Raw genomic sequence first — 13,898 nt, forward strand, 5'->3', positions numbered from 1 at the left:
CTTTCAAACGTTGTGCATTATTCTTTCACATTATGAACATTTCTTAAAGATAACGGTTTCTTTTTAAACGTTTTTTACCAAAAAAAATACAATGTACGTTTTCAACGTCTTTTTAATAATTTAGAGACCTTAAATACTCTAACATATGTTTCCTTCATTTTGCAAGATGATGAGTTGATGTGTAGTCTGTGGTATGTCATTATTAAACTAATGACACATAACAGCCAAAGGCCTTTGTCAGGGACTTTGGGGAGAGGGGTTGCGGTTTTATTGGATAGTGTGCGGCTGCGATAATATTTTATCAGTGCATCTCTTCGCTTTTGGGGAACATCTAAATATATGTTTATACATGTTAATTACAAAAGTGTATATTTAATATAATCCTGGTAATGTATTAAAAATAGTTTTTTCTTTTCCTTTTTTTCCCCTTTTTTTTTCTTTTTTTTTTTCTTTTGGCATTTGACTTTTTCAATAAATTTAAAAGCAAAAATAAAATGAACCCTGACCACGATAGACAGAAGACAAGTTAGTACATGTACATTGTATACTAGTATTAGGTACACGTGATATCTTATATGTGCATGATTGTGTCAACGATTCACAGCTTAACAAAGAACCGAAAATTTTTATTTAAATATATTTTATTGAAACACAATCAAAGGGATTGGAAACAAAATATTACAACTTTGATTGTCCTCTCCATCGCAAACAAAATGACAAAACTTAACAGATACATGTACAGGTGATGTACAACCAACAAAGAAGGAAAGAAAATGGATTGTAAAAGATGCAGAATGCAATACAAAAAATCTTTCATTCTTAACATAAGCAACAAAAAATAATTTCAGAAAATTTGCATTGCATTTCTTTTTTATTGCAATAAATCAAAAAAAGTGTTTAAATGATTATTAATCGCACATACTGTGATTTAAAAGAGACCATTCCATTTCTCTTGATTTCTTAACTTCACTTTCGATCAGAAAGATCGAGCTTTATCTCAAGGACTAAAAGATTAAATTGGAATTTAAATTCATAAATAATTCATACCCAAATCAAAGCTTTTTCGGAGTAAATCAGAGAAGCCCCACCATGAATCGACGCCGATTTCATTACAATCTCTGTATGCTCCATGCTGTCATCTCAAGTCTCGGGCCGCGCGCGAAAACGCCAGCCTCCATATCAAGTAGAAAATGGAGGTTTTCATTTCCTCGATAGAGGCACTCCCTTGTCGTAATAATACAGAGGGAAGCCCAATGTGTACAATTTTTTGAAAGAATTGAATAAAAATTCTGCAAATTAGTTCCCAGTTTAACAGTAATTTCCTCCCTTTGATGAGAGAATTGACAGTGAATATGTTTAATTAAACGGACGGTTATTCATCAGCGAGTAGTTTTAATATTGGCCATCGAGTACATTGCAACCTTACAAGTATCTTTTGTCTCCCTTATCAAGAAATAACACACAAATCAAGATAATTAATTCTTCTAGAAATTGGTTATAAAAGATGAGACGCAAAATAACGATAATATACAACATTTGTCATGGAGGGATTACAAAGTGTGGAAAGTGGAAAAGAAGTTGATGTTGAAAACGAGGCTACGGAATATAGCGATTCTGATGACGTTTTGACTGTAGATTCAGACACAATAGTTCCTACATGTATGACTTCCGCTACAGAAGAAAAAAGAAACGAGGTACAACCAACTAATAGTTCCATTCTAAAGTTCTCAATCAGCAATATTCTGAGACTTCCAGACGGAGAATGTATCCCAAAAACGACCAACATAACAGGTTAGTCATGGTAGTACACATGAACCTGAAGGAGATGTTAAATAAATCTAAACAGTTTTGCCTCTGAGAATTCAATGTGATTTCTTCTTTGGTTTTGAATCTGTGAGAGATCTTACTTCAAAGTTCAAGACTGAGATGAAACTTTTGTACCTGTAATAAAAGAGATAAGAATTATAATGCACTTTTGGATATGAAAAAAAATTAGAGAATAATGCATATCCATTTAGAAATCACTAGTAATTTCCAAGTTACTTTCTGTTGAGAAACAGTTTATGGGAGGACTTTTTCAAATATTTTTTACCTTTGTTTTATTTCGCATATTTCGTCGATTTTTTTTTCTACCAACTCCTTTAATTTATTTTTTTTATCTTAATCATATATTTCATAAATGCTTAATTGATGCTAAAGCTAAAGGTACATGCAAATCTGATAGGGCTGTAATTCGTCCAGTTTTTTCCCTCGTGTTTTTTCCTTTTTTGTTTGATTTTCTTCTTTTGTTTTTAGATCTTTTTTTGCCTGTTTGTTAACTTTTTCAATACGTATATATATCTTTTTTTATTTCTGCTTTGGGTACACCTCGGAATGGTTTCTATTTCTTTGATACTGACAACAATATTATAAAAATAATCTTCTGAAAAGTGATTTGAATTTACTTTTTCTTGGATCTTAAAAGAAAAAGAGAGAAAGGTTAAATCAAAATTAATCGATAGAAGCACACTGTTCAATAATGAAAATTAGACTATATTCAGATTTGTAACATATTGCGTGTGTGTGTGTTGTCAGAGCACGTGCATATCATATCGTTTACAAAGCATTTGATGTTTCTTGTCATGTAGGAAACTGCGAGATTAACGAAACAAGTCTTGTTGTGCGGAAATAAACACAATTTTTTTTGGTAAAAATTTCTAATACAGGGCTGGGCGTGTATTTATAAGTAATAATTTTTATATAATTATTCAAATTAAGATATCGATAATTAAAACATTGCTGTGATGTCATTCCTTTGTTCTCGCAGTCTAAAATTTTACCTGTGGCAGTCCGATATTAGTGAGCAGTCTGATATTAATCGTAATATCAGACTGTCTCAGTACTGATATCCTTCAAAATTGGACTGCTACTGAACAAAAGAAATAAAAAGTGTGATAATTTAACATAAGCAATTTAAATTTCTCACATAGAATGATGATTTTGAAACATTGATCTTTCAGAATTTCAAAATTTGAAAAAAAAAATTAAAACTTCCAATAACACCGAATGTATTGAAGAAGAACATGCGACAGACCAGATAATATAAATAACAAGCTAATTCGGAGAATTTGAGTCCCCCGCTTAGGGAAAAAGTGAACCATGCGCAGTTCGATGGGGGGGGGGGGGGGGGGAGTCGGATGCCCCTGACTGAATTTGTAGAATTATTAAATGTATACATGTATACTGAAACAAATAAAATATGCCAATATGGATATAAAGGTCTGATTGCTTATTCTTTATTATGTGTAGAGAAGATTCTTGTTGTACGGAATATTTATTATCACACTGTAATGAGGATTTTATGAGTTTGTACAAGCCAGACCTCATAAATTTTTCATTTCACATGCTGAATACTATCATTTAGTAAAAAAAAAATATTTCGGAAAGAAAAAGAATTTGGAACGTCCGAGATTCAAACCCGGGACCTCTCTCACGAGAAGCGAGAGACATACCACAAGACCACGGAACCGCTTACATTTCTCGAAAATTATATATGCAAACATACAGTCACATACATGTATATATTCACGATATATATTCGATATTGTCAAAATTTTACACAATGCATGGTGTCTAATTTAGCCTTTATTAAACAGTTCTAATAGATATAATAAGAATATAATGTCCGCGGAGAACCTGTTTTATACGTTATAACTCTCCTAATGCCCCTGTGCTAAAAATAGCGACACGTAATACAATAAATACTAATAAAACAAACGGGGCGGGACACTTTGAGAGTGGTGAGAGAGGTCCAAGGGAGTTTTGGTATTAAATTACATTGCAAAAGCTCAAAATCTTCTTGAAATATCGCCCGAAAACGATAGTGTTACACAAAGGACAGAATGTATAAATTTACGACCTTGAACTTTAACCTTTTGACCTCAAAATCAATAGGGGTCTTCCTTAGGCCACAGGGAGTTGCTATGTAAAATTTCATTGCAAAAGCTCAATAGGGTTCTTCTTTAGTCCTTCTTTAGAAGAACCCTATTGATTTTGAGGTCAAAAGGTCAAGGTAATAAATTCACAAAATCTGTCTGTTATAACACTTTTGTTTCCGCGCGATATCTCGAGAACTCTTTGAGCTTTTGCAATGAAATTGACTGTATGTTTGCATATAATTTTCGAGAAATGTAAGCGGTTCCGTGGTCTTGTGGTATGTCTCTCGCTTCTCGTGAGAGAGGTCCCGGGTTTGAATCTCGGACGTTCCAAATTCTTTTTCTTTCCGAAATATTTTTTTTTTACTAAATGATAGTATTCAGCATGTGAAATGAAAAATTTATGAGGTCTGACTTGTACAAACTCATAAAATCATCATTACAGTGTGATAATAAATATTCCGTACAACAAGAATCTTCTCTACACATAATAAAGAATAAGCAATCAGACCTTTATATCCATATTGGCATATTTTATTTGTTTCAGTATACATGTATAAATTTAATAATTCTACAAATTCAGTCAGGGGCATCCGACTCCCCCCCCCCCCCCCCCCCCCCCCCCATCGAACTGCGCATGGTTCACTTTTTCCCTAAGCGGGGGACACAAATTCTCCGAATTAGCTTGTTATTTATATTATCTGGTCTGTCGCATGTTCTTCTTCAATACATTCGGTGTTATTGGAAGTTTTATTTTTTTTTTTCAAATTTTGAAATTCTGAAAGATCAATGTTTCAAAATCATCATTCTATGTGAGAAATTTAAATTGCTTATGTTAAATTATCAACTTTTTATTTCTTTTGTTCAGTAGCAGTCCAATTTTGAAGGATATCAGTACTGAGACAGTCTGATATTACGATTAATATCAGACTGCTCACTAATATCGGACTGCCACAGGTAAAATTTTAGACTGCGAGAACAAAGGAATGACATCACAGCAATATATCCAATACATATCGTACATTATTTAAGTGCATTTGTTAAAGGTTTAGCTTTCCTCTGACCAACGTATATATATACTTGCTTACATTTTCGTATTGTCCATATGTCGGGACATACAATAAGCACTATTAATTGTCCTGACATCTGAACAATACGAAAATGTCAGCAAGTATATACGTTGGTCAGAGGAAACCTAAACCTTTAAGCAAATGCACTTAAATAAATATACGATATTTATCGATATATCATCATTAATATTAACATCATTTATAATACTTATGATCAGGGAGGTTGTAAAGGAAATGCCACTGAAACACAAACATGCTGAAAAAAAAACGAGCTTTAGGTACTACTACAAGTATTGTAACTATGCTTTACATGAGTAAGATTTATCTTTCTTTCCATATTCTTTACATGTATTAAATTTTGTGTGCATTTTGAAATTCCCGTCTATCAATTTTGTCATAAAATTTAAAATTGATAAGAGAGATGTATGTAACTTTCCAAGATATAATCCCAATCTGTGAGGTGATTCATCTTTAGATACCTTTTTTATCTACAAAATTTGAAAGTACATTACATGCATTACCATAAAAGTTTTTTTTTTGTTGCAACGTTCTCGAAACAACCTAAATGATTACCTATCTAAGATCATCTTTCAAAATCTTGGCTATGGGCATTTTTCTTCTACATATGTATTTTCGAATTTCAGATTGAATGCCTAGCAAATTTTATTTCTATCATAACTAGATACACATGATAAATATAGTGAAACGTCTATACGTCTAGCAAATGTAAGCCCCGATGGATGAATTGACAACCAAAGGTCATTTATCCAACGTGATTTTATTTTTTGAACTTATCTACTGTAATTATTTTCATTATTCCTATTTCAGATCTTTGTTCCACTAATCTCTCTCTTTGCGACCAGAAGTCCAATGACCTCACAAGTAGTATCAAAAGTAAAAGGAACCGAACGACCTTTTCCACCAAGCAGCTGCAAGAACTAGAGAAGGCCTTCCGCAAAACACACTACCCAGACGTGTTTTTACGAGAGAAATTGGCGTCTAAAATTAAACTTCCAGAATCAAGGATTCAGGTAACTTCATGATGACTGTGAAATAATTACCCTTATAAATATACATGTTGGACAGTTTATTGCTTGACCGATTCTGCCAGGTTCTTGGATTTTGAGGTATTTCCCGTCTTTTTGCCATAGGTCATACTTACATGGTCTATACCCGTATACCCAAAGCCAACTCAAAGTAATGTACGTGCATCAATAAACATGAAAACATCAATTGATTTATTGTTTGTTTTAGTTGTTGAACGCCCCTCTCGAGAATTTTTTACTCATATACTGGTGAATGGTGACGCTACACATTTTGATAGCCAAAACCTTATGAATTTTTAGAATTTTACTTTAAAAATTTCAAAGCCCGATTTGAATTTTGAATATCAGTTCAACATTTTAATTATCATCTTGTGTAGGCTTATTTGTTTTGTTTGATATACATGTATTTTCTAAATTCAAAGCAAGATTGGAATTCATTTTTTGGATATTTGAAGTTAAATTCTATGGACCAAAAATGTAAATGTGTTTGGTTATTTAAAATTTGAGTGTTTGAATAAGTGTTCTAATTTCAAAAAAATTAAAATGTTTCGAAAGTTGAAATTAAGAAGTTAAAAGTTAATTTTAAAATATCGATATACGAAAAATGGTACTGAAGTTTAGAGTGTTAAACGTACACAAGCAATAGATTAAAACAACAAAAGTTAAAAACACCAAAATCATTTTTTGAATTTAGAATATTAAAAGTAAAATCGAAAACTTCTAAGTTTTAAACTTGTTTGGGAAAGTTTAGGATTTTGAACTAAAATACATGTATTAATAATTTAGTTCAAAATCCTAAACTTTCCCAAATTTCATTTCAGTATGTACAACGGCTGTGCAGAAAATGAACGAAAACTTGGTAGACCGACAGACAGACAGCTGCAAAGCAATATGCTCTCCCTTCTTCAAATTAAAGGGGGCATAAATATTTTAATAAATATATACTGATAAGATATGAAAATGTGAGGTTTGTTACAACGCACTTTGAATAATTACCCACTTTGATTTTTTTTTTCAAAGTGTTGGACCAAATTGAATTGTCAATCACCATATTACACGACCATATACATGACGAAATATAAAAAAAATACAAAGGATCACAAATGTATAACGGTTATTTATATTACAAGATAGAAGTCTTTATCTGTTAAATTTTACACACACACCTGTATTTTATTTTAATCATAATCCGATGTCTGAAAAATTAAACACCTGTGTGTCTTTAATATTTATTTAGCCAATAGGAACATGTTGTTACACTGTAAGTGACTCTCTTAGCATTTTTAGGTGTGAAACTATCGTCTTAGTTGTAGACGATTGTATAAAATTCCATATATTTCTACAATCCTTTCACAACTTTCATCATAATTTTTGCCGCCTTTTGCAATTGAACAAAAAAATCCAACAGAAAACCGATCGCATTGCCACTGTTTGTATATTACGATGGAGGTGTGTTTAATGCAAGATCAGTTACTTTCTGTAATGCTATGTTTTTGTTGTCCCCCGCTTTCTCGAAAGCGAGGGGACATAAAATCTCATTCGTCTGTCCGTCTGTCAGTCTGTCCGTCACAAAAACTGTAACCTTGCCCATAACTTTTGATTTAGTGGAGATACATGACTTTCATACTATACATGTGTATTCCTTGTGACAAGATCTCTCTTTGGATACCACCAAATTTGACTTTGACCTTGGAGTTTGACCCACTTTAACACAAAAATTCCAAACTTTTACTTTGGCCATAACTTTTTAATGGTACATGTAAGTACTCAGACTTTCATAATTCACATATGTATTCTTTGTAGCAAGATTTTTCATTGGATACCTACAACTTTGACATTGACCTTGGAGATTTCCATACTTATGAAAAAAAATTTAACCTTGACCATAACTTTTAAATGGTAAGGGATAGGGCTTTCATACTTAACATACATAATCCTTGTGGGAAGACCTTTCATTGGATACCAAGAACTTTGACCCTTTGACCTTGACCTTGGAATTTGACCTATTTTTTAAAAACTTTGATCTTGGCCAGAACTTTAAAAAGTAGATACCAGGAATTTCATATTTCACATGTGTATTCTTTGTGGCAAGATCTTTCGTTTGATATCAACAACCTTGACCTTTTGACCTTGACGGTTTTTTGTACTTACGAAAAAAACTTTAACCTTGACCATAACTTTTGTATGGTAAGGGCTAGGGCTTTCATACTTCACATATGTAATCCTTGTTAGAAGACTTTTCATTGGATACCAAGAACTTTGACCCTTTGACCTTGACCTTGGAATTCAGTGATCATTTCTAAATAAATGACATATGATAGGGTGTTTATATTACACACAATATGTCATAAAAATGACATCTCACCTACAAAGACACCGAAAGCGGTGGACCACAATTCCTTAATTCAATTTGCTTGTTTAATTTGCATTTAAGAAAAGTTTAATCTTCGTTATGTTGCCATACGGGGTCATCAGTGTTTCACAAACACATCTTGTTCCTAATATATTGAGAAGAGATAGGACTTTCATATTTGACATGTGCATTACCTGTGACAAGATAATTCCGAGTATGCTATGATTTGTTACCCCTTGACCTTGACCTTCACGATTTATCTTACTTTTCAAAAAATCAATTTCAATGATAATTTCTAAATAACTGACATATGATAGGGTGTTCATATTAGACACAATATGTCATAACAAGCAAATTCAAAAAATTGTGGTCCCCCGCTTTCGGTGTCTTTGTGAATGGGATGTTATTTTTTATGACATATTGTGTCTAATATGAACACCCTATCATATGTCATTTATTTAGAAATAATCATTGAAGTTGATTTTTTAAAGGGGTAAGAAATCATAGCATGCTCGGAATAATCTTGTCACAGGTAATGCACATGTCATATATGAAACCCTATCTCTTCTCAATACATGTAGAAGGAATAAGATGTGTTTGTTAAACATTGATGACCCCAAATGGCAACATAACGAAGATTAAAATTTTCTTAAATGCAAATTAAATATATTATTACCCAAAGTAGGGTTTTTCTCACAAGAAATACGATTCTGAAATACAAAATCCCTAGCACCACCTGTTCAAAGTTATAGTCGAGGATAAATATTTGAAAGGTAGGTCAAACTCCAAGGTGAAAGGGTCTGAGTTGTTGGTTTCTTAAGAAAGGTCTTGTCACAAGTAATAAATATGTGAAGATTGAAACCCCTAACCCTAACCGTTCAAAAGTTATGGCCAAGGTTAAAGTTTTTAAAAAGTAGGTCAACTCCAAAGTCAAGGTCAAAGGGTTAAAGTTCTCGATAGTCAATGAAAGGTCTTCTCACAAGGATTACATATTTGAAGTATAAAAGCCCTAGCCCTTACCATTCAAAAGTAATGGTCAAGGTTAAAGATTTTTTATAAGTACGTAAATCGCCAAGGTCAAGGTCAAAAGGTCAAAGTTGTTGGTTACCCATGAAAGGTCTTGCCACAAAGAATACACATGTGAAGTATGAAAGTCCTAGTATCTACCCTTCAAAAGTTGTGACCAAGGTTAAAGGTTTTAAAAAGTTGAAAAAAAACTCCAAGGTCAAAGGGTCAAAGTTCTTGGTATCCAATGAAAGGTCTTCTAACAAGGATTATATATGTGAAGTACGAAAACCCTAGTCCTTACCGTTCAAGAGTTATGGTCAAGGTTAAAGTTTTTTCATAAGTACGTAAATCGCTAAGGTCAAGGTCAGAAGGTCAAAGTTGTTGGTATCCAATGAAAGGTCATGATACAAAGAATATATATGTGAAATATGAAAGTCCTAGTACCTACCACTCAAAAGTTATGACCAAAGTAAAAGTTTGGAATTTTTGTGTAAAAGTGGGTCAAACTCCAAGGTCAAGGTCAAAAAGTCAAATTTGGTGGTACCCAAAGAAAGTTCTTGTCACATGGAATACACATATGAAATATGAAAGTCATAGCTCCACTAAATCAAAAGTTATGGGCAAGGTTAAAGTTTTTGTGACGGACGGACAGACTGACAGACTGACGGACAGACGAATGAGATTTAATGTCCCCTCGCTTTCGCGAAAGCGGGGGACAAAAACATAACATCTCTACAGTATCTACAAAGACAACGAAAGCGGGGGACCACAATTCTTTGATTTTGCTTGTTTTTTTTATTGTAATATAATTCATATCTCAACTAGTCAATTGTTTTGAAAATGTTTTATTGTTAAATGAATGGGATTTTTAACTTAGTTATTATTTCTCCCTTCTTACTATAACATATTTGCCATGCAAAATAATAAAGAAAGGAAAAGACTAGTGCAAGTATTTTCCTTTTTTAAATGAGCACCTTGTGCGCCTCATGCGATTTGACAATGTGACAAGTTTATGTGTGATTTACACACATACAGCTCCTATAAAACTACATGTAAAGAGTATAACCATTAAAGTAACATATACCAATATAAAAACTTGAGGATTTGACAACACGTACTAAGTATAAGTATGTCGATTGATTCTTATTCAAAAATTAAATTTATACTACAAGTTCTTCTCGGTATAAATAAAATTGATGTTTTTCTTCAGGTATGGTTTCAGAATAGGCGAGCAAAATGGCGGAAGAGAGAGAAAATGGCGCTAGGTGCAGGCTTTGTGGCATATGGTTTACCATTTTCATTGTCTTGGGCAGCTCACCACTCGTCTTTAATGGTAGTTAAGATTTATTTTAACACAACAGCAAGCTTAATTCTATGCTATGTTGATAAATATCCTGTTCAAGTGATGCAATCAATGCATTAATCAAGATGTATGACAATGTGCTCAGTTTGATAAGCTATCTATTAAATATAAATATTAAATTAATATAGTCGTGTACATTAAGTGTATTTAAAAAAAGTTTTCTGTACATGAATTCTATACTGTGTATTCCATGCAAGTTCCCACTATCGTTGATGTCCCTGGCTTACTACACTAACTAGACAGTGATTCTTTATATCTCCATTTCATTGTGAAATAAAATTGTAGATTTAGATTTTAAAAATTTAGACAAATAGATTTTAATTACTCCCATGTCAATTTAAATGGTCCTTGATTTACCTAATTTGCATTCCTGTAGAACTATCAAGAAATCAACTCAACTAATTTTCAAATAGTTATCACAGAGAAAACATGGAAATGGAAATATTACTGTGTACATGCTTTCATCGATAGTACATCTTGATATGCTTGCTTTCATCGATATACATGTATCCCAGGTTGTCGACATATCCGATGTCGAGATACAGAAGTTTACCTGAACATATACATGTACTTTAAAAGAGAGTCTTGACATTAAATTTACTGTAAATTATATAATTAAAGGAAGATATCAAATTTAAATCATCACATATGCAAACACATTTTAGTTTTTTCCCCAATATTTTGAAGAAATTTACACATCATTAGTGTTTGCTGTAATATTGAAAAAATGCCACAGGCTTTACGAAGTATCTGTTTAAAATCACGTCCCACTCATAAAAATCTGTCAGTGTTATTTTTAGTACGAGATTTGTAAGTTTATACAACGAGATCAATGAGTACTGTATGACTGGGTAATGAAACTATCAATGCACGAATCCGATATGTGACAGTGTTTACAATTTAAATAATCAAAGGATGTGTCATTTTAGAGGGCAATTAAAACCTGTCCCAGACTAATGGACGAGATACAAAGGGGAGTCATTAATAAATGATAGAGTGGAATAAACTGTGAATAATTAATCCTGAAATTAACTTCCTGGATGACTGGAGAAATCATAGTTCCAGACAGTTCAATCTGTGGGATCGGAATACCTTTAGAATCTACCGAATATTTTATCGAACTAAAAGGTTTAACAACTTTGTGTATGCTATTTGGAAAGGTCGTAAAATTTTTATTGTTTAGTTTGTGGAAAACAATTAGTTTTGTCTGTGAGAAAATACATTCTATAGGATATAAAATTGCAGTGTAAAAAACTACTAAATCAGTTTTAGATCATTTTCTACGTTTATCAGCATCCGTGCTTGCAATCACCAGCATTTTTTAATTTGATAGAAAATGCTTATTTTCCATGTATCTTTTTCAATTAATCTTGTTTTTTTCATCGGCGATGCTTTTTTTCCTTCGTTAAAAGAAAGTTCAAAATGTACAAAGATCCTTACAGATAACAATTATAGGCATATATGGGCGTGTTAAAGTAATACACGATTTCAAAATATCAATTTTATAATTTTTAAAATGAAAATGAACACAAATTAATTCTATCAAAATTGTCTACTTGAAGAAAGCAACAGTTGCACATACATGTTGTAGAGAAGTCCAGAATGTATCCTATTCTGCAGATGTACGAAATAGATATTCTTAATTCTGCAGATGTACGAAAGAGATATTCTTAATTTATTATGATACCTGAATAACAATTAACCTATTGCTATCTTTTCCGTTGTCGTTGACTTATGTCAGTCGTAAACATTTGAACATCGTCAGGCTTTTCCAGCTTCCCTCAACCAATTTTGACATTTAGCAGTGATGGACGAAGGGACACAAAATTATGAGTATCAATGTCCTGCTCCGTTAGACTTTATGAGTGGAACTAAAACTATCATAAACTATCTCTGAAAATCTTAACTCTAAGACATAAAGCAGTACGACTGCTTACATCAAACACTTAAACTGCTTAGTACTGATCTTTCTACCAAAATTGTGGAATTATTTAATTAGGCCCAAGGTTAGAGATTCTGCAACATTAAAAAGCGTATTGTATATTTTTTTTAATCTCTTTCCCCGTATAAAGGAGGTGATAAACTTGTATGGTTATGATGATTAAGTCGCCTCACTGCCTCTTTCAAAATTACAGGTATATTAAAACGTGTCTTTTGCGAATCCCATAAACATGGCCATCTTTATTGTAAAGTAGTACCCAGTCTGTATCTACATGTACGTTTTGTAACCTGCGACTGCGTAAATATTTTTTGTTGTTAAAAAGTGGCGTAAGACAGAATTGACTCTTTTCGATAAACATGGTCATTACATGTAAATGTTTCTAGGCGTCAATAATCCTATACGCAATTCTCACAAAACAACAAACGTGTATCGATTGATATTTTGCATGCAGAGACAAACACGTGTATACATGTGAACCTAAGTACAAGATATACTTAATGAGATTTAATTTTATACATTTTTAGTCCCACAGTGCGCTGATGTCTTCAGTAATGGACATGACAAACCCACGTCAGCACCTGTCTACAGACACTCTTCGATATAAAACTTCCAGCGAGCAATCAGATCTCATGAGCGTCAGACAACCAAACCTTGCCTCTAAACACAGATCAAACATCTGCATGGCACTCTCCAACCAAAGGTGAAGGTGATAGCAAAGACTGACCCCCTACATGTAGCAAGGGAACGTCAATTGTTACAGTTGTAACGTATTTTCAATATTAAAGGCATATTACATTTTCAATATTAAAGGCATCAAAATTCGTAAACTTTTCACATTTTCATCTTCTTTAATTTTTTTTTGGTGTTTTTTTTACACTCCCTTTTCCAGGGAGATAATCATGAATTTATTAAAAATTAATGGCATTTTTAAAAAATCTTCTTCTGCGCATATAAAAAATCATTAGTTTGAGTTGCAAGTTTTACATGGGAATATAAAAAAATCTTTAAAAATCTTCTTCTCAAGAACCACTGGGCCAGGAAAGATGAAACTCATGTGGAAGCATCCTCAGGTAGTGTAGATTCAAGTTTGTTATATACAAGATGTCATAGGAATATATAGGAAAAATCTTTAAAAATCTTCTTTCAGGAAAGATGAAACTCATGTGGAATCATCCTCAGGTAGTGTAGATTCATTACATGGG

The 13,898-nt window shown here is 32.7% G+C and overlaps 1 protein-coding gene across 1 annotated transcript; it reads left to right on the plus strand.

Moving 5' to 3' along the window:
* Positions 1 to 1,541: 1,541 nt before the first annotated feature.
* Positions 1,542 to 13,482, plus strand: LOC134231467 (homeobox protein aristaless-like). The gene is made up of 4 exons (XM_062713427.1): positions 1,542 to 1,791; positions 5,813 to 6,015; positions 10,602 to 10,724; positions 13,221 to 13,482. The coding sequence occupies exons 1-4, from the start codon at positions 1,542 to 1,544 to the stop codon at positions 13,398 to 13,400; spliced, it is 756 nt and encodes a 251-aa protein (XP_062569411.1). The 3' UTR covers positions 13,401 to 13,482.
* Positions 13,483 to 13,898: the final 416 nt, after the last annotated feature.

The sequence above is a fragment of the Saccostrea cucullata genome, unplaced genomic scaffold (assembly GCF_032062105.1).
Source record: "Saccostrea cucullata isolate Sc308-1 unplaced genomic scaffold, CSIRO_AGI_Scuc_v1 ctg779, whole genome shotgun sequence".
Lineage (NCBI taxonomy): Eukaryota > Metazoa > Mollusca > Bivalvia > Ostreida > Ostreidae > Saccostrea > Saccostrea cuccullata.